Below are 20,063 nucleotides of genomic sequence, written 5' to 3'. Positions count from 1 at the left end.
AGAAGTACTAATGCCCTAAGATGGCTGAAAATACAGACTGCAGTAGTTCTTATGCCTTATGGCATCTGAATGTTCATGCTGCTGTAGTTGTAATACCATGGGTATCTAAATGTACATGTCACAGTAGCAATTTCTTGTGGTATCTGACTGCATATGTCAAACAGCAGTGCAAATGTCCTAGTGTGGATTGAATGCATATGTCAGAGTACTACTAGCACCCTAAGGTAGTTGAATGTGTATGTCACAGTAATAGTAACAGTGTCTGACCGTATATATCACAGTACTGTAGTACTAATGTTGCAATGCAGATTGACTGTATGTATCACAGTAGTACTAGTGCCCTAGAGTAGCTGAATGCACATTTGTCAGTAGTTTTAATACTATAGGGTATTTGAATGTACATACCTCAGTAGTACCAATACCTCAGGACATATAAATGTACTTGTCACGGTACTTCTGTTGCCCCAGCGTAGATTGATTGTATTTGTCATGTAGCACTAAAGCCCTAGAGTATCTGAATGAATATGTTGAGTAACACTGATGTCTTAGCATATCATTTGTAAGTGCTGCTCCAGTACTTATGGCATAGGGTAGCTGAATGTACATGGCAAAGTATTAATACCCTAGAGTACCTGAATATGCATGTCTCAGTAGTACCGATGAATTGTCTTGTCTGAATGTACTGATACAATGAACTTGCAATTGCATTTAAAACGAATATTTCAGAAGTTAATAATTTACCAGTTGGTATTTCGTCTGTATACTTTGGCATGGACAGTCACAAAATTAGTATTTTTATTTTTTATATTTTTCAGTAAAACTATTTGCAAGATGTCAAATTAGTGTTTAAACCAGTCAAACAGCTGGTGCTATTTTATTTTTGCGTTTGATTTTGCATCTTTTTCCATTCTGGATTTCCATGACTTCAGGTGTGTGTGTGTGTGTGTGTGTGTGTGTGTGTGTGTGTGTGTGTGTGTGTGTGTGTGTGTGTGTGTGTGTGTGTGTGTGTTTCCTTCAAAGCATCTGCTGATGTTTCTTATTTGCTGTTTTGTTCTGATTGATTAGGCGACATGGCTGTACCATCTAACTGTGGCTGCCGGCAGTAGCAGTGTGAGAGTGGGCACTGAGTACGAACAACTGATCAGTCAGCTGATGGATATTGATGGTGCTGTAGGTGAGTTGTCAAAAAGTGCTTTCCCAAAACTGTGTGGTAACATATTGGAGAGGTCACATGGACGAATGTTAGTATAAGTGATGAGAGTCAAACAGGACTGCAACATTTTTCTGACACCAAGAATGACCTTGTGATATAAATGACAACTGAAGGAAAAATTATTTAAAAACAGTGCCTGCCTGTGGTTAAATGACAAAAAGTAAGCATCAGCAATGTGAGCTAAAGAAACAAGTTTTAAGCAAAAAAGAAAACTTGTTGAACCTTTTGCTTACACATTGTCAGAAATCTACCTCTCTTAGTGCTGTTATCCTCACTTTTGTTTTTGTTTTGAAATGCTCTTTGTTACCTTGCAATTCTAGTTTTAGTTTAGATTATTTCATGAGAATCTACATACTTTTTCCAAAAATGCTTCAGTTATGGGATATTTATCATTCAGCTGACATTTTATCAGTTCCAGATGAAGGGCTGATGCAATCTAAAAGCTTAGACCTTTGTTCTGAGCCTTGTTTAATTGTCCATTTAAGTGCCCCACCGTTGACTGGTTTGTTTGGGACTACTTTGACCAAAAAAAAAAAAAGAGAGCTGACATTTCATGCGTTTTTAAGGATTTGCTAGCCATTTTCCTCATTTGTTCTGTTTCATTCACATCTGGTCTACAGACTGATGTTGCTGATATAATGCACTGGGTTGGCCTGTGGTAGTAGCTCTGGTAGGGGATCACTTTGTAGATTATAATGCAGCAGGCGATTTCATACAGGAGATAATTCTGTGCTGCTCTCAATCTAGCACTTAGTGACAAACCTACAACCAGTCAGTCACATGTATTACTTAGTTATTTTCCTGTTGCCTAGCAGTGTTGGTTTGTTACCTGGTAACATCACTGATGGTGCAGATGCAAGCCAACCTTTTTCTATTATTGAACAGTCTGTTGCTTGACGTGTCCTTGAAGATCTGCTGTATGTTGATATATAATGCTTTCTTTTTTCATTGCAGCAGTTTTATAAAAACATATTTTCTCTTGTTTGTTTGTATGATTTTGAATGAACTTTAAAATGTAATGTAAAGCCCACTGACCAAAGTAGACCTTTTGGATACCAGATTACTCCATCAAATTTTACCCCTCAGGACAGCCATGAATAATTTCTGAATAGCCTGCTGTTTATTTTAAGTGCTGTAGCCGTGTAGCATAACATGTACAGTCTGTTTCATTGCTGTTTAATTCTGCATATATGTGTTGCACCCTGCTGATCAGAGGTAAGATAATGTCAACGTCACAGATTTTGGACAGAGAGTAACTCTTGTTTCTTATGTCTAGATTCTGCAGTCTGGAAGCACCCAGTTTTGTGCTATAGTAAAGATGGCATCCTGAGTTCACTTACTACACTCCCATCAGAGGCATTGCAAACAGAGGCACTCAAGCTATTTAAGGTAAGCAATAGTGCAATTGGATTGTGATAAGGTTAAGCAGGTATCAATAAAAATACCAGACTCTAAAGGCATAGTAAAGTCTAAACTTAACATTTTGACCTGTCATGATGTGCACTGCATATGTATTTTACATTCAGTATAGCAGTAGGAAGGTAACTTGTCTTAACTGTAAGCTTCATCCCAGGGCTTCTGACTATTATTTCACACTTGCCACATTGTTTACCAAGAGAGCGGAACACCTGAGTATCCCAGTTTGACATTCTCAGCACTAGTTAGTGCAGAGGGCTAAAGCTCTGACTTGTTATTAAGCTGCTTTTTGCACCAGGGGTACAGAGTTTGAATCTTTCCACTTTAATTGTCTGCTGTGTGATCTTGAGCAAGTCACTCAGACTTTTGGACAGCTGGGGGTTTGGGGTAGTCTCCTTTATGATCTTCTGGACTGCATGCCTAGTACTACTTATGAATCCTATGTGCATTCACACAGAGTTGGCATGGAATCCAAATTACATTCCATTGTTACATAATGGACGATAAGGTACTCAGCTGTATACCAACATGATGTTCTTCATGTTTCACTGTTGCAGTCATTACATTTGGGTTATCCTGCTGGCAGGTTGCCCTCTGTCGGCCTGAATTCCAAAGTCTTGGGTCCTGCGTCAGTTGCTGTCACCTCTTCTCTGACGTCAGGTCGTCAGGGGTATAAAAGACCCAGCTGACACCATTTTATTCAGTCTTTCTTGTCACGTGGTGCCCGAAGCAGAAGCAGTTCGCAAGTGCTGGTCGGCCGACTCCTGAGATTTTCGTGTTCAAGTTTCAGATCCGAAGTCTTCATTAAAAGCTAAGTACCCCATTGGGGAAACTTTTTTCTTGCTCCAGACCGATGTCAGAAAAAGTTAATGATAGTATTTCTTGTGGGAAGCAAATACCTCATATGGATTTTCATTCTTACTGTATTCCTTGCCTAGGCCCTGACCACGACGCTGCTAGTTGTCGGGTTTGTGCTAGATTTAACCAACGCACTATTAAGCATCGGTACGATTTTGCATTAAGCTATTTTGGGTGAAAATTTAATTATACAATGTCGTCGGACAGCCATCCGACTACCAAAGTTCACAAAAAACGCAAAGAAAAAGACAGGCAACCGAAGTCCAAAACCGATGATGAAGCTTCTCCTAAGCAAGTCGCCGGTTCTCAGTGAGGCGCTTTCGCAGCCCCTGACACCCGCTACTTTGGAGTCGCAGGCCGCTACCGACTCCCACGTGGAGTCGGCCAGGCCACTGGAAACTCAAGGTACTGGAGCCTCGGAGATTATTCCCTCAGATGGGTCCTGAGCTACTGAGCAGGCATCGGCTTCTGAGGGTGTTTTCAGACCTAACAATTATATATTAAACCTACTTCAAAGACAAAGACTAAAACACCTTTAAAGGCAAAGAAACAAGTTCACCAACCACAAGGACAGGCCTCCATACCCAAAAAACAGATGCTCAAAATGGCCAAAGACTTAATTACCTTGATCAGGGGTTCCCATCCCCCTCCTGATAAGAGACCTAGGCAAGAGACAGACTATGAATCTTCAGATCAGGTTTCCATTTCTTCTGACTCCTCTTCTGATCAGGAATATTCTGATGTTCATCGTGTTTCACTGTTGCAGTCAGGACTGTAGGGTTCTCCCCTGCCGGCAGGCAGCCCTCTGTCGGCCAGAATCCCAAAGTCTGGGTCTGGCGTCGGCTGTTCAACCATGCTCCCTGACGTCAGAACGCCAGGAGTATAAAGCAGACAGCCGACGCCATCTTCTCCAGTCTTTCTTGCCGTGCGGTGATAGCAGTTCACAAGTGCCGGTCGGCTGACTCCTGACGATTTTACCTGATAAACTTCAGTCCGAAGATTTTCTTCTCCATTCAAAGCTAAGTACCCCTTTCGGGAAACTTTTTTCTTGCTCCACTCCGATGTCAGAAAAAGTTAATAATTGCATTTCATGTGGGAATCAAATACCTCATAAGGATTTTCATTCTTACTGTATTCCTTGCTTAGGCCCTGACCACGACGTAGCTAGTTCTCGGTTTTGTGCTAGATTTAATCAACGTACAATTAAGCGAAGGTACGATTTTGCTTTTCATTACTTCGGTAGGCGCTTTAACTACAAGATGTCGTCGGATACGGTTCTGACTACCAGAGTTCACAAACGACACAAGGATAAAGACAGGCCTCCGAGGTTCAAATCTGATGATAGCGCACAAGCGGAGCCAGCTTCAGGTTCGGCCATCGTCAGTGAGGTGCTTTTGCAGCCCCTGTCGTCGGTCATTTCAGAACCGATGGCCGAAACGGACTCTCATGGGGAGCCAACCGGGCCTTTAAATATTTCGATTGCAGGACCTTCGGACAATGCTCCTTCGGATGGGTCCGGAGCCGCTGTGCAGGTACCGGCTTCCGAAGGGGTTTTCAGGCCTACTCAGCTCCTAATAAAGGCAAAGCCAAAGACAAAGGCAAAGACTCCTTCTAAATCAAAGACTGCAACACAAGCCTCTTCTGAACCGGGTCCCAAATCACAGAAACAGTTACTCAAGATGGCGGAGGATTTACTTACTATGATTAGGGGTTCACATCCCCCTCCAGATAAAAGGCCAAGGCAGGATATTTATTATGATTCTTCTGATCAGGCCTCTGTTTCCTCAGTTTCTTCTTCTGACCAGGAATATTCTTTCCCTCCTTATGAGGATTCTGATGCTGAGGAATCCATTCCTTCAGCTTCTCCCCCTGAGGATTTCTCTTTTGGGGAAACTTTGCATGAAATGAGGGAACATTTCCACTGGGAAGGACAGGAGTATTCGGAATCTAAGAAAAGACTAAGGGATTTTCTTCTTCTTCCCCAACACAGACCCCTGGCTATTCCTCCTGTTTTGGATATTGTGGATGATGCCTTTTCGGAGGCTAACTTAACCCCTGACTCCTTTCCTCCTGCTCCTGTTAAGCCTGATAGATATTACAGGGTTCCTGATTCCCACCAGTTTTTATACAAGAACCCGTCTGCTGACCCTGAAACCATTTCTCAGGGTCCTAAGGGGGTTAAGGCCACTTCTGCCAAAAATCCCATTCCTACTGAAAAGGATTCTCGATCCTTAGAAAGATGGGGCAAAAAGGTGTACACTTCTGCTACTTTGTCTATTAGGGCTTTAAACTGTCAGTTTCATATGCTGAAATACCAGCAATTTCTCTTGTCTGTTTTAAAACAAAAGCTTTCTTCCATTTCTGCCTGTGCAGATGATAAGGAATTACATGACTTATTGCATGCCACTGAACAAGTTGGGAAGCATGGTTTACACTGTGGATTTGATGCCTTAGAGGCTTCTTGTAGGGCTGCGGCCTCTGGCACAGTCATTAGAAGGCATGCATGGCTAAAGGAACAAAATTTGCCTGAGCAAGTAAAGGCTACATTTTTGGATGCTCCTGTTCAGCATAATGTTTTGTTTGGATCAAAGGCTGAAGAGGTGATTAAAAAGATGGAGGATAAGGCGAAATCCATGCAAACAGTTAAAGATTTCTTACAAGTACAGCCACCTAGATTTAATAGGAATTGGCCTTCAAAAAATTGGTCCTTTCCCTCTTCAGACAGGCCTCAGAGGGGTAGATATAGACGCTCCAGAGGAAGGCCTCAAACTCAAGCCTCTTACAGACCAAGACAGTGGACTGCTTCCACCCCTAGGGGAGGAGAGGACAAGTCACAAACTCAAAGGAAACAAACTCAGTGACTCCCTCTGTTGGGCTACAGGAACTTCTTGCCTGGAAGCCCCTCTCGGAGGAAAACTCTCTCTTTTTATCAAAATTGGACTCAAATAACCCAAGACAAGTGGGTTTTGGATGTGATTTTAAGAGGTTACAAATTCCATTTTCATACCTTGCCAAGGCCAAGCAGATGGCCAGACCTTCCAAAGCATCAATGGACGGAGGCCTTAAACCAGGTGGAAGCTCTTTTGGCTATGAATGCCATAGAACTGGTTCCACTTTCAGAGATGGGAAAAGGTTTTTACTCAAGGCTCTTTCTAGTCCCAAGGAAGCAAAACTCCTGGAGACCCATACTGGATCTGTCGGCCTTGAACACCTTTCTAGAGATTCCAAAATTTAAGTTGCTTACTCTACAGCAGCTACTTCCAATGCTGTCCAAGGATTCATGGATGGTAACTTTGGATTTGAAGGAGGCATATTTACACATTCCCATCAGGCAGGATCGCAGAAAATACCTCAGGTTCAAAGCCGGATCGAGGCACTTTCAATTCTCTGCACTGCCCTTTGGATTGTCTACTGCACCCAGGGTCTTCACCAAATGCCTGGCTCCAGTAGTAGCTTACTGCAGATTCAAGGGAATTCAAATTTACCCTTATCTGGACGATTGCCTAATTCAGGCAGACAGCAAGGATGTCTTACTCCAGCATCTGGAATTTGTACAGAACCTCCTCAAGTTCCTGGGATTCTCTGTAAACATAAAAAAGTCAAATTTAACTCCATCACAACACATAACTTTTCTGGGTGCTCTTCTAAACACTACAACCCAGATGGCATTTCTGACATCCGAAAAACAATTACAGCTGGCTTCAACTTTCAAAACCTTGGCAACTTTAACTCAACTATCTGCAAGGAAATTCCTGCAGGCTTTGGGTTACATGGCCTCCTGCATCCTTCTCGTACCATATGCAAGACTACACATGAGGAAAATACAGTGGTACCTAAAAAGTGTATGGTCTCAGCATTGCCACAGTTTAGACATACTGATCTCCGTTCTTCCTTGCCTTCAAAAGGAATTTCTTTGGTGGTCCAGGGCATGTGCCCTAAACAAAGGGAAACCCTTCTGTCTGCCTCCTGCCTCTCAGATTCTAACCACGGATGCCTCGGATTATGCTTGGGGAGCCCATTTTCAGGGCAACTGTCTGCAGGGCCTTTGGACAAAGGATCAGAAGCACCTGCATATCAATTTAATGGAAATGTTAGCCATTCAGAAAGCTCTATTGGCCTTCAGGAATCTTTTACAACCAGGACAACTACTAATACGGACAGACAACACCACAGTTATGTGGTACATAAACAAGCAAGGGGGATCTCATTCCTACCCCCTTTGCAGACTAGCCATGGATCTATAGAACACAGCTCTAGCTTACAATCTGGATCTTCAAGCTCAGTTCCTACCAGGGAAACAAAACTTCCTGGCAAACAGTCTGAGCAGAAACCTTTCGGATCCACACGAATGGATGCTGGACACCAAAATATTCAGGATGATAACAGCAGTCTGGGGATGTCCTCACATAGACCTCTTTGCATCCCATCTCAATCATCAACTACAGACTTTTTGCACCAGGACTTTCCACAGAAAAGCTTGGAAAGTGGATGCCCTGTGATTCAGTTGGAGGGACCTCTCGGGATATGCCTTTCCGCCTCTTCCTCTTCTTCTACAGGTCTTACTGAAGATAAAACAGGACTAGCCCAAGATGATAATCTTGCTGGCTCCAAATTGGCCTCGGCAGTTTTGGTATCCAACGCTGAAAAACCTATGCCTGGAGCCCCCTTGGATTTTACCTCAGTCTCCGAACCTTCTGTCCCAACATCAGGGTCAGGTTCTACACTCTCATGTCAGAACTCTCTGCCTGGCAGCTTGGTTAATCCAGGACCTTTGATTTCTTCTTTACTGTCCAAGCAGGTTATGGATGTCATTTTAGAAGCCAGACGTCCTAGCACTAGAAAATCTTATGCAGGAAAATGGAAAAGATTTTGTTCCTGGATGCAGGCTCAGGATTCTGATCCTCTTCTTCCTAACAATACTTTAATCTTACTCTACTTGACAGACCTCTTACATAAAGGGTCTCTCTTTCTCTTCCATTAAGATACATGCATCTGCTATTTCTGCTCATTATAATATGGACCCTCCCATCTTTTCACACCAGCTCATGAGACAGTTTCTCAGAGGAGCTAAGAACTTAAGGCCTCCTAGATCTCCTCCCATTCCTGCTTGGGATCTCAACTATGTTTTGGAAAAACTAACTTTGCCTCCTTTTGAGCCTGCTGCTTCTTCGGACATCAAGTTTTTATCTTGGAAGACAGCTATTCTGTTAGCCCTAACCTCTGCTAGGAGGGTTTCAGAGTTACAAGCTCTTATGGCTGTGGAACCTTATATTATTTTTCATCAAGACAGGGTATCTTTGAGGACTAATCCTACTTTCATGCCTAAGGTGGTTTCCAAAGTGGCTTTAAATCAAACTATTCACTTGCCAACCTTTTTCCCCACTCCTCAAAATAAAGGGGAAAGGATCTTACATTCCTTGGATGTACACAGACAGCTACGTTTTTACCTGGACAGAACCAAGGACATCGGAAAATCAGAACAATTGTTTGTTTCTTATGCTTCAAGTTCCCAAGGTAAAGCCATTTCAAAACAGACCATTTCTAAATGGATTGCTCATGGAATCAGATTTTGTTATTCACACCATGGAAAGCAAATCCCAGGGAGTATACGAACTCATTCCACCAGAGCTGCTGCCACTTCTGCGGCCTTCCTCAGAGGAGTTCCTACCAAAGACATTTTGGAAGCTGCAACTTGAAGTTCAGTGCATACTTTTTCTAAGCACTACAGTCTACCTCTATACTCTAAGTCTAGGGCAGGCTTTGCCTCTGCAGTCTTGCAGGGCCTTTTAGCTGCCCCTTCTTCATTTTGACCACCTCCCTTTCTTTCAGCTTTGGGATTCTACCCTACAGTCATGACTGCAACAGTGAAACACGATGAACATAGTACAGTTGTGTACACCTACCATAAATGTAGATGTTCGAGTGTCTTCACTGTTGCAGTCTGGGTTTCCCTCCCTCCTGTTCCCTCTTGTTTTTACTTTTATGTAGTTCCTTTTTTCACCATTCTTCGAGGTGTATTTGCATAGGTTTTGGGACCTTTTCCATTTTGGGACTCCTGACATCTGGGGCAAGAAAAACTGGAGAAGATGGCGTCGGCTGTCTGCTTTATACTCCTGGCGTTCTGACGTCAGGGAGCATGGTTGAACAGCCGATGCCGGACCCAGACTTTGGGATTCTGGCCAACCGAGGGCTGCCTGCCGGCAGGGGAGAACCCTACAGTCATGACTGCAACAGTGAAGACACTCGAACATCTACATTTATGGTAGGTGTACACAACTGTACTTTCCCCCCTATGAGGATTCTGATGTTGAAGTATCAGTTCCTTCAGCTTCTCCTCCTGAGGACTACTCTTTTGGGGAAACCTTGCATACCATGAGGGAGCACTTCCACTGGGAGAGCCAAGATTTTTCAGAATCTAAGAAAAGGCTCAGAGACTTCCTTTTACTACCTCAACACAGGCCTCTAGCTATTCCACCTGTGAATTATGGACTGCACTGCAGAGCAGTAGCTTGAATTTATGGCTACCTTTCTCTGGACAGAAGCTGTAAAAGCATGCAGCCTGGCACCAGATAAACAAGTAATGCCGATGATTCACTCAGCATAACATGAGAAACTGCATTTGCATTATGTGTGGTAAAAGCTGATATAATTAAATAACAGAACTGCGATGACTTCTGCCAGTGGATAGCACAGCACACACAAGCATAGTGCCTCAACCACACTTGGCCAGCCTACCTCACACTGACACAGCTGAGCTCCTGCCAGTGAAAGAAGTTGGTCAGCTGGGTCCACAACATTAGCATGCATTGTAATGACGTGCACTTTAGAGGGATTGAAAAAGTTTTCTAATTGCCCTAGCTCCTTCATGACCTGCTAAGGACTACATGTAGCAGTACCCTGAGAATGGGCAAGAACTGGGGCTGTAGTTGTGTCTTGTACCCACTGGTTCCCCCTTGTCCACCAACCTTACCTATCAAATCACAATGTGCCTTTAGGGTGTAGAATATGTTCACAACATATTGGCGTTCAGAATTCAGTTATCATAATGTGATTGGTTGAACTCAGCACATCTGTTATGTAAAATACAATGCGAAGTAACCTCCCTAGACATAAGTTGTGCATGGATCTTGTCCATACTAGTTTTGCTATAAGTGTGCAGTGGGACAGTACAGATGTTCAGTGTTATGGATCATGCTGATGTCAGGATGGTGACCTGGCAACATCAAGCACATCCCTGTGAAGTACTTCACATGACACTTATGGATGCAGGGGATTATTTATAAAGTCACAAATGATAGAAATTGCACCCTTATTTACAAGAAATGTGAGGCACACTAATTTAAAATTCCACTTCATATTGAAGAAGTAAGTGCACTCACTGGATCTTGATTCCATATTTTTTATTGATTAACAACTGACCAACAGTGCAGCCAGAAGGATGGAGATCTCAAAGAGCTCATTCCATTTCACTTTTTGCTACCAGATAGAACTGAGTAGTTATTTTCATATAATTGATGCGCTGTTACACAGAGTTGTTTTCTATGTGAATACATAGCAGGAAATGTAGTATGTACTGGAGGAGATAGTTTTAGACAGTTACTGTTATGTAATTGTGTTTAGAGCAGACTTGGTTTAGAGGAATAGTAACAAATCCTACTGTATAGTTAAATGTTTTTTCTCTCTCTGTCACTGTGGAATGTGGGGAGTTGACTGACTGGGAATGGACTGTTTCGCTGAAGACATTTTGTATTCATTTTCAGTCTGCAATCTCGAGTTTGCCAAAAATTTTCTCTCCACAGAAGTGTTTTTGGCAGTGTGTGCACGCGTGCATGTGTGTGTGTGTGTGTGTGTGTGTGTGTGTGTGTGTGTGTGTGTGTGTGTGTGTGTGTGTGTAAGTACAGTGATCCAGTTTTTACAATTGATTTCCATGAGAAAGGTTGAAATTACTGCTGGAAGTTTAGAGAATGTGTTACTGATGTGGAGAAGAGGGAGAAATTGGCAGTCATCCTTTAGCTCTCAGACTAAACTAGGGATACAGCTTTGAAGTAATCTACAGAGTGATTAAACTAAGACAGAGATATGAATGAACTGATTAAATTACTTGATAAAATGTTCCCACCAGAAAAAAAAAATCCAGAGATTCAGGCATACGGTGTTTGTCAATGTTATTTAAGATAGGAGGGTGGACTAATGGTTAAGGTGTTTACCTTACAAACACAAGGTGCAGGGTTTGAGTCTCACAAGGGATAATTGGCTACGCTTAAAATGGCTCGCAAGGGCAGTTAGCTTAGTACTAACCTATGAACCTATATGGCCAAAGCAAACTCAACTCAACAAACAGTATTGTCCCTGTGGTTGGTAATATTACAGTGTTTGTTAATGTTATTTAAGACAGTATTGTCCCTGTGACTGGTAATATTACAGTGTTTATCAATGTTATTTAAGACAGTATTGTCCCTGTGACTGGTAATATTACAGTGTTTGTTAATGTTATTTAAGACAGTATTGTCCCTGTGGTTGGTAATATTACAGTGTTTATCAATGCTATTTAAGACAGTATTGTCCCTGTGGTTGGTAATATTACAGTGTTTATCAATGTTATTTAAGACAGTATTGTCCCTGTGGTTGGTAATATTACAGTGTTTATCAATGTTATTTAAGACAGTATTGTCCCTGTGACTGGTAATATTACTGAGACATAGCAAAGATGTATTCATATGTAAATTTTGGAACATCTCTTCCTTTTGCAGTAATAGTCTTTAAGTTGCTGGACAGTGCTTGTATCAAGGTCAAGTCAAAGTCAAAGTAAACTTTATTGTCATTCAGAATCACACAAGTGCAAAAACTGAATGAAATTCCGTACCTCCAGACTCAGATGTGCAGATATCACATAAACTTAATACGACAAGACATTAATGCATAAATAACTACTTACTCTGTACCATAATGATCTAGCTAGATAATCTTAATACTGTATATAAATTAAACCCACTTTAATATTTATTATACAGTGATCTTTGTTTGCTTGAGTATTTCATAGTACTGAGATAAGATACTGCATTAAAGACTTAAATTGAGTATTGCCCAGAATGAGACATTCATAGGTATTGTACTGATGACTGAGTTACAGACTAGCATTAGATATTGCACCATAATGAGACATTTCTCTGGCCTAACTTCTGTCCCTGATGACCAGTGAATTGGGCTCGACTTACTGAGTATTGCACTAATATTGGATTGAGACAGGCAGTCAAGTTATTGTACAATTTGAGATGGTTTTTCACATTGAAGTAGTGACCCAGATGGACTGCATGGAGCATGATTGTTGCAAGAATTCAACAGTTTGATGGCCTGTGGAAAGACACCTTTTTATGAATCTTGTAGTTCTGCATCTTATGTCATGGAAGCACTTGCCAGATGATAAGTACGTGAACAGTCTGTGAGCAGAGATGGAACTGTGGAACTGGAGGACATTTATAGGTTAATGATACAGTAGAAAGCTATCACAGTCCTTAATTAAGGAGTTGAGGCTGTAAGGATGTTGAATCCAGGAGAGCTGTACTTGTATGGTTTCCTCAGGTATCTGTTGGACTCTTGGATGGCTACAGGGTTAAAGTGGAAAGAAGAAAACTCTTCCAGAAAATATTCTGGTGAGCAGCCTTTCTAGGGTGGCAGGTAGGTGGATTACTTTGTTGACTGAAATGTTTGGCCGACATGATGTATTTTGCTCAGTTTTGCATGTGTAGAGAAGGACTTTGTGTTGACCAGGAGGTGGTTTACCTCGTTCCAAAGTCCATTTGAATTCATAAGCCATTTGGTCTGCTTTGTTTTCTAGTATTCAGCTTTGGTCTGCAGTAACACCCTTTTGTATAGATTTCTGGCAGTTCAAAATGTCAGTCAACTGGACTGTAAATTTATAATTTTGAATGTCTTGTATGATGATGGCTTCTTTAATCTTGGCTGTTAGATAAAATGTAGTCAAAGACTATGTTTGCCTATTTTTTTTGGGGGGTGTGATTTATTGTGTAATGGAAGAAGATTGTTTAGGTACTAGCTGAAGTAACAGGAATGCATGGATACTTTACTGTTTTTTTTTTTTTCGGAGAAAATCTGGAAATGTTAATGGAGTCAGTGACCTTAGAGTTTTTGTGGAGAAGATCATGATTAAAGATCCAATGCAAAGATTTTTGGCCACTTATTTTTCTTGAAATTTCATCATGTAAATTAGGCTTTCTGGTTCTAAAATATGTACTTTTTACTTTAGTTGCACCAGTGGAGCTATATTTATTAAGGTGAAAAAATTGCTTTTTTTCCTGTATTGTATGCTAAGCAGCTGTTTGGCTAACTCCTGATTTCCCTGATCCTGTGCCATCTGGTTGCACTTTCTGATAATGCGGCAGTCAGGACGAGGAACACAACCTGTAGGGTGGTGTAGTCATCATATTTGTACTCTCGCAATTCAAGAATAGGGATAGGTTTGGAAGGCTGCTATCCCACCATGGAATTAGGTCTGTTTTTATAAACAGAAGACTGTGAACCATCCCACAGGAGTGCAGGATGATGGCCCACACTACACCGAACCGTGCATACATGCGCATGATTCCAGGCTCTCCTTTTGACAACTAAAGCCTGCAGCTCAGCTCCAACTGTATATGGAACTCAGTACTGCAGGCAGTTTGGCTTCCCACCCGGTACTTCATGCAGTTTGCAGTCCCAAGTGCACATGGAGCTTCTGTCCTGTTAACCAGTCCAGTCAGTTCAGTGAACATATTTCATTCCAGAATTATTCCAGCCAATGTATAACAGAAATATGCTATACTGTAGTCTATCTCTGCAATGATGCTCATATTTCTAGTTTCCTTCCTAAGAGTGATCATCTCATGGTAGACACTATTACAGTGTTATATTTGTATTATTACACTGTATGCTAAGCATTATGCAGTTTACTAGGAATCTTATCCTGTTCCATTTGTGTTTTATTACTTTTTATTTGATTATAAAAGCTTTTAGTTACTTATTAGTTTATTATCTGTAATGATGAATGTTGTTAGTGCATATGCTCCACAAGTTGTGTGTGCAATGGACGAGAAAGAAAAATTTTGGAGTGAGTTGGATGAAGTGGTGATGACTGTACCCAAGGGTGAGAGAGTGGTGATTGGAGCAGATTTCAATGGGCATGTTGGTGAAGGGAACAGATGGCATGAGGAAGTGATGGGTAGGTATGGTGTTAAACAAAGGACTGCAGAAGGTCAGATGGTAGTAGATTTTGCAAAAAGGATGGACATGGCTGTGGTGAATACTCATTTCAACAAGAGGGAGGAGCATAGGGTGACATACAAGAGTGGAGGAAGATGCACACAGGTGGATTATATCTTATGTAGGAGGTAGGATTGCCAACTGTCCAGAATTTTTCTTGACATTCCAGAATTAAGGGACAATGTCACCGACATTGAAGAGCACAAGAATATGTTTGATTGCGCGCAGTAATATTGTATGACAATCCCCTCGAGTGGAGATTAAATGCACACTTCTATTCTGCAGGCATTTTGCTTTCACTTTCATGTCCAGAATTCTTGATATGAAAAGTTGGCAACCCTAGCAGGAGGGCCAGTTTGAAGGAGATTGGAGACTGTAAAGTGGTGACCGGGGAAAGTGTAGTTAGGCAGCATAGGATGGTGGTTTGTAAGATGACGTTGATGATTAAGAAGAGGAGGAGTGTGAGGGCAGCACCAAGGATCAAATGGTGGAAATTGAAAAAGGGTAATTGTGAGGTGGAGTTCAGGGAAGAGTTAAGAGTGGTACTGGGTGGCAGTGAAGAGTTACCAAATAGCTGGGTAACTACAGCAGAGCTAGTAAGGTGCTTGGTATGACATCTGGACAGAGGAAGGACGACAAGGAGACATGGTGGTGGAATGAGGAAGTACAGGAGAGTATACAGAGAAAGAGATTGTCAAAGAAGAAGTGGGATTGTCAGAGAGATGAAGAAAGTAGACAGGAGTATATGGAGATGAGGTGCATGGCAAAGGGAGGTGGTGAAGGCTAATGATAAGGCATATGAAGAGTTGTATGAAAGGTTGGACACTAAGGAGGGAGAAAAGACAGAGGCTAGACAGAGGGACTGAGCTAGGAAAGATGTGCGGCAGGTAAAGGTGATAAAGGATAATGAGGGAAACATACATACAAGCGAGGAGAGTGTGTTGAGCAGATGGAAAGAGCACTTTGAGGGGTTGATGAATGAAGAGAAAGAGAGAGAGAGAAGGTTGGATGATGTGGGGATAGTGAATCATGAAGTGCAATGGATTAGCAAGGAGGAAGTAAGGATAGCTATGAAGAGGATGAATAATGGAAAGGCTGTTGATCCAGATGACATACTTGTGGAAGCATGGAGGTGTTTAGGTGAAATGGCAGAGGAGATTTTAACCAGATTGTTTAATGAAGTTTTGGAAAGTGAGAGGATGCCTGAGGAATGGAGAAAAAGTGTTTTGGTACCGATTTTTAAGAATAAGGGTGATGTGCAGAGCTGTAGTAACTACAGAGGGATTAAATTGATCAGTTACAGCTTGAAGTTATGGGAAGGAGTAGTGGAAGCTAGGTTAAGAAGGGAGGTGATTATTAGTGATCAGCAGTATGGTTTCATGCCAGGAAAGAGCACTACAGGTGTGATGTTTGCTCTGAGAGTGTTGATGGAGAAGTACAGAGAACGTCAGAAGGAGTTGCATTGTGGTTTTGCAGATTTAGAGAAAGGATATGACAGGGTGCCTAGAGAGGAGTTATGGTATTGTATGAGGAAGTCAGGAGTGTCAGAGAAGTATGTAAGAGTGGTACAGGATATGTACGAGGGTAGTGTGACAGCGGTGAGGTCTGCAGTGGGAGTGATGGATGCATTTAAGGTGGAGGTAGGAGTACATCAAGGATCAGCTCTGAGCCCTTTCTTATTTGCAATGGTGATGGACAGGTTGACAGATGAGATCAGACAGGAGTCCCCGTGGACTATGATGTTTGCAGATGACATTGTGATCTCTAGTGAGAGTAGGGAACAGGTGAAGGAGACCCTGCAGAGATGGAGATATGCTCTAGATAGAAGAGGAATGACGGTCAGCAGGACTAAGGCAGAATATATGTGTGTGAATGAGAGGGAGGATAGAGGAATGGTGAGTATACAAGGAGTAGAGGTGGCGAAGGTGGATGAGTTTAAATACTTGGGATCAATAGTCCAGAGTAATGGTAAGTGTGGAAGAGAGGTGAAGAAGAGAGTACAGGCAGGATGGAGTGGGTGGAGAAGAGTGTCAGGAGTGATTTGTGACAGACGAGTACCAGTAACAGTGAAAGGGAAGGTCTACAAGAGGGTAGTGAGACCAGCTATGTTATAGTTGGATTTGGAGACAGTGGCATTGACAAAAAGGCGGGAGTTAGAACTGGATGTGGCAGAGTTAAAGATGTTAAGATTTGCACTGGGTGTGACAAGGGTGGACAGGATTAGGAATAAGTATATTAGAGGGTCAGCCCAGGTTGGAAGGTTTGGAGACAAAGCCAGAGAGGCAAAGATTACGTTGGTTTGGACATGTGCTGAGGAGGGATGCTGAGTATATTGGGAAAAAGATGCTAAGGATGAAGCTACCAGTTAACAGGAAAAGAGGAAGGCCTAAGATAAGGTTTAAGGATGTGGTGAGAGAGGATATGCAGGTGGGTGGTGTGACAGAGCAAGATGCAGAGGACAGGAAGAAATGGAAACAGATGATCCACTGTGGCAACCCCTAATGGGAACAGCCGAAAGAAGATGATGATTAGTTTATTATCTGCTTGCCTGACTGAATAACTGTGCTGCAGTGTGTGTCATTTTTGTGTTAAAATCTGCCACAAACTATAAAGGACATGATAATCCACTACAAGCCGTTTATCTCCTCTCTTCTACTGCATCAAATGCAAGACCACATGACTCAAGCAGAAAGTACCTGGCAGCTGCTCAGAATACAGGAAATGGAAACAGAAGTTTTTTCTTTTCAACATTTTGTCATTGACACACAGACATTACATAACTGTACAGTCTGCATGCATGATTCACACTTACTTGCCTTCCCCTGGTGGTTGGCCCATATCTTGACAATCAATATGAAGAGAAAAGACAACAAAAACATGTTATTAATCATGCTACTATTGTTTTTACTTTGTTTATACATAGATTTTAACCCAGACCCAGAGGCATACATATTTTACAACATCACTTTTTAATCTCTCAGTGTGCAATATATCAAAATTTTCATTTACATTTTTTAATTCTTAATCTGCTTCGGCTGGCCATTTAGAATGTCGACCTGAAGTGCTGAAATGTGTATGTGTGTGTTGTTCTTTCAGCTTTTCCCGGTTAGGGGTCACCACAGTGGAACTCCGGTCTGCTAATGATTGGCAGTAGATTTTTGTACGGGTGTCGAGGTGCCAGCTCGACGCCCAACCTTCAGCGAAGGCACACCCATTCTATGCATATCTTTCAAACACCACTCGACCGCTGGGAGGACATGCAGACTCCACACAGAAGGCGCTCACACCCAGAATCGAACGGGAGAACCTCTTGCTGTGAGGCAACAATGCTACCGCTGCACCACTGCAGCTTTTATATATGTGTGTGTGTCTGTATATGTGTATGTATATATGTATGTATGGTTCCCATAAATTTCATTTAATGCGCATGTGTTTGAATTACAAATGGTTGAACAAAATTTGTTGAAAAGACATTTCATCGACTACACATTTGTTTGAATCACATTTCGTAGAAAATCATTTTTTTATTTACTGACATTTGATTACCAGGAAAGCCTGACTGGGTATGAGCCCATTTTCAGCTGAAATCCAGTCATAAAAGCTCCAAAGTATTACAAAGCTTTTTAAGAACAATAATTTTACAGTTTTTGAAACTAATACAAAAAACAAATACAGTTTAAATAATTATACCATGTTAGACATAATATGAAAACATTGGTTAAGAATAGATACAATTATATGACAATGTTTTAACAGCTAGAGAAATTTTAGTCGGTTTCTGGAGAAATTAAAGTTAAGTTAGTATAATAGAAACATGAATTGCAATATGAAGTGAGAAAAAAATGATTTTAGGATAGTAGGAGTTATAAGTTAAATTAGTGTAGAGTATGATTTTATACCTTGCAGATGCCAACCTCATGTTGTATCCACGTATTTAAGAATTTTCTGTGGCAGGAGTGATTCACTTTGTGTAATGTTTTCTCTGAGGTTGTGCTACCTTGGTGTTAGCATATTTAAGTAAGGGTTTGGGGCGCAAAGCGGTGCTTGCCCTGTGAAAAATCACATTTTTGAAGGAGTATGTGCTATTTTTGACATTTGCTATGAAATGTGCAGTCAACAAAATGTTTTTTTTAATCAATTTTATTCAACCGTTTGTGGTAAAATATGTGCATTAAATTAAACTTTTGTATTTTATATATATATATATATATATATATATATATATATATGTGTGTGTGTGTGTGTTTGTGTAATTATAGATAGACATGATTAAATTTCAACAAATCGTATTCCATTGAGTCAGTCACTGAAAAAATAGTTTTGTTGAATCATATTTCATAGAAAACATCATAGACACTAAGTGTATTATTTTTTTTTTCAGAGGCAGGAATATCTCCTGCTTCCCCCATGTGGAAGCTTTGCCCTTCCCCCACCCACGCACAGATCTGCTTCTAAAGCTCAAAGTTTCAAAACTTTGAACTTCAAATGGCCAAGACTAGAAAATCATATTTTTGAAACTTCGAAAATGAAATAAAAAAAAAAATTAAAAACAGAACAATTTTTTTTTTGAACGGGTCAAGCCCCCCTGCACACACCGCACACCCCCTGCTAAATAAATGTACCAACTCTGAGATTGCACTCCAGTGAGGAAAATGCTAAATATCCCTTTCTGCACTGTACGGCATTCTCTATTCAAAATGTTCAAAGTTTCAAAGCCTCGAACTTATGTCTCAACCATTTGAAGTTCAAGTTTTGAAACTTCAAGCTTTTGTAGATCCCCACACATACACACACACACACACACACACACACACACACACACACACACACACTCCTTACATATGTACTGCTCAGTTGCACAATCACACAGAAAAGAGAAAAGTGAAGCTCCAATGATGCACAGTATTTGTGTGCTAACCCTAACCTTACCCCTGCCCTTTTCCCTAACCCTACACGTTATCTTACAGAAAACCTTTCCCTGACAGTGCCACAACACAAAACAATTGTTCACACTTACCATGCACTGCACTAAAATTATCCCCTCAGTCTAACTCTGACTCACAAACACACAGTCACATACACAAACATATACTCTAAACACCGATGCCTTAACTTTTGGTATGTCTGAAAGTTTTAGCATTAACACACACAGCCATTTACAGTAAGCCAAATCAAATTCTCTACCCGTAATTTAATAGCTGACATTCCTCCATTCAGTAAACCCTACAGTCAACAAGGAGTGCTTTTGAATAAAAAGAAACAGAAAAAAAAACTTGTCAGTAAAGTAAGTATTCAAGAAAAAGAACTGCAGTCATATGTG

General features: G+C 41.3%; 1 protein-coding gene across 2 annotated transcripts in view; it reads left to right on the top strand.

Moving 5' to 3' along the window:
• The window catches only part of LOC122804322 (pleckstrin homology domain-containing family H member 1-like), a 1,703,720-nt gene that overhangs the window by 1,223,045 nt on the left and 460,612 nt on the right, over nucleotides 1-20,063 (top strand). For both annotated transcript variants that reach the window (XM_044074112.1, XM_044074113.1), the window contains 2 exons: nucleotides 1,066-1,174; nucleotides 2,490-2,602. In XM_044074112.1, the coding sequence (XP_043930047.1) occupies nucleotides 1,066-1,174; nucleotides 2,490-2,602 (222 nt within the window). The remainder of the gene's footprint in view (nucleotides 1-1,065; nucleotides 1,175-2,489; nucleotides 2,603-20,063) is intronic.

The sequence above is a fragment of the Protopterus annectens genome, chromosome 6.part0 (genome assembly GCF_019279795.1).
Source record: "Protopterus annectens isolate FY-2018-M chromosome 6.part0, PAN1.0, whole genome shotgun sequence".
NCBI classification, from domain to species: Eukaryota; Metazoa; Chordata; order Ceratodontiformes; family Protopteridae; genus Protopterus; species Protopterus annectens.
This window is presented reverse-complemented; position numbering and strand designations above follow the sequence as displayed.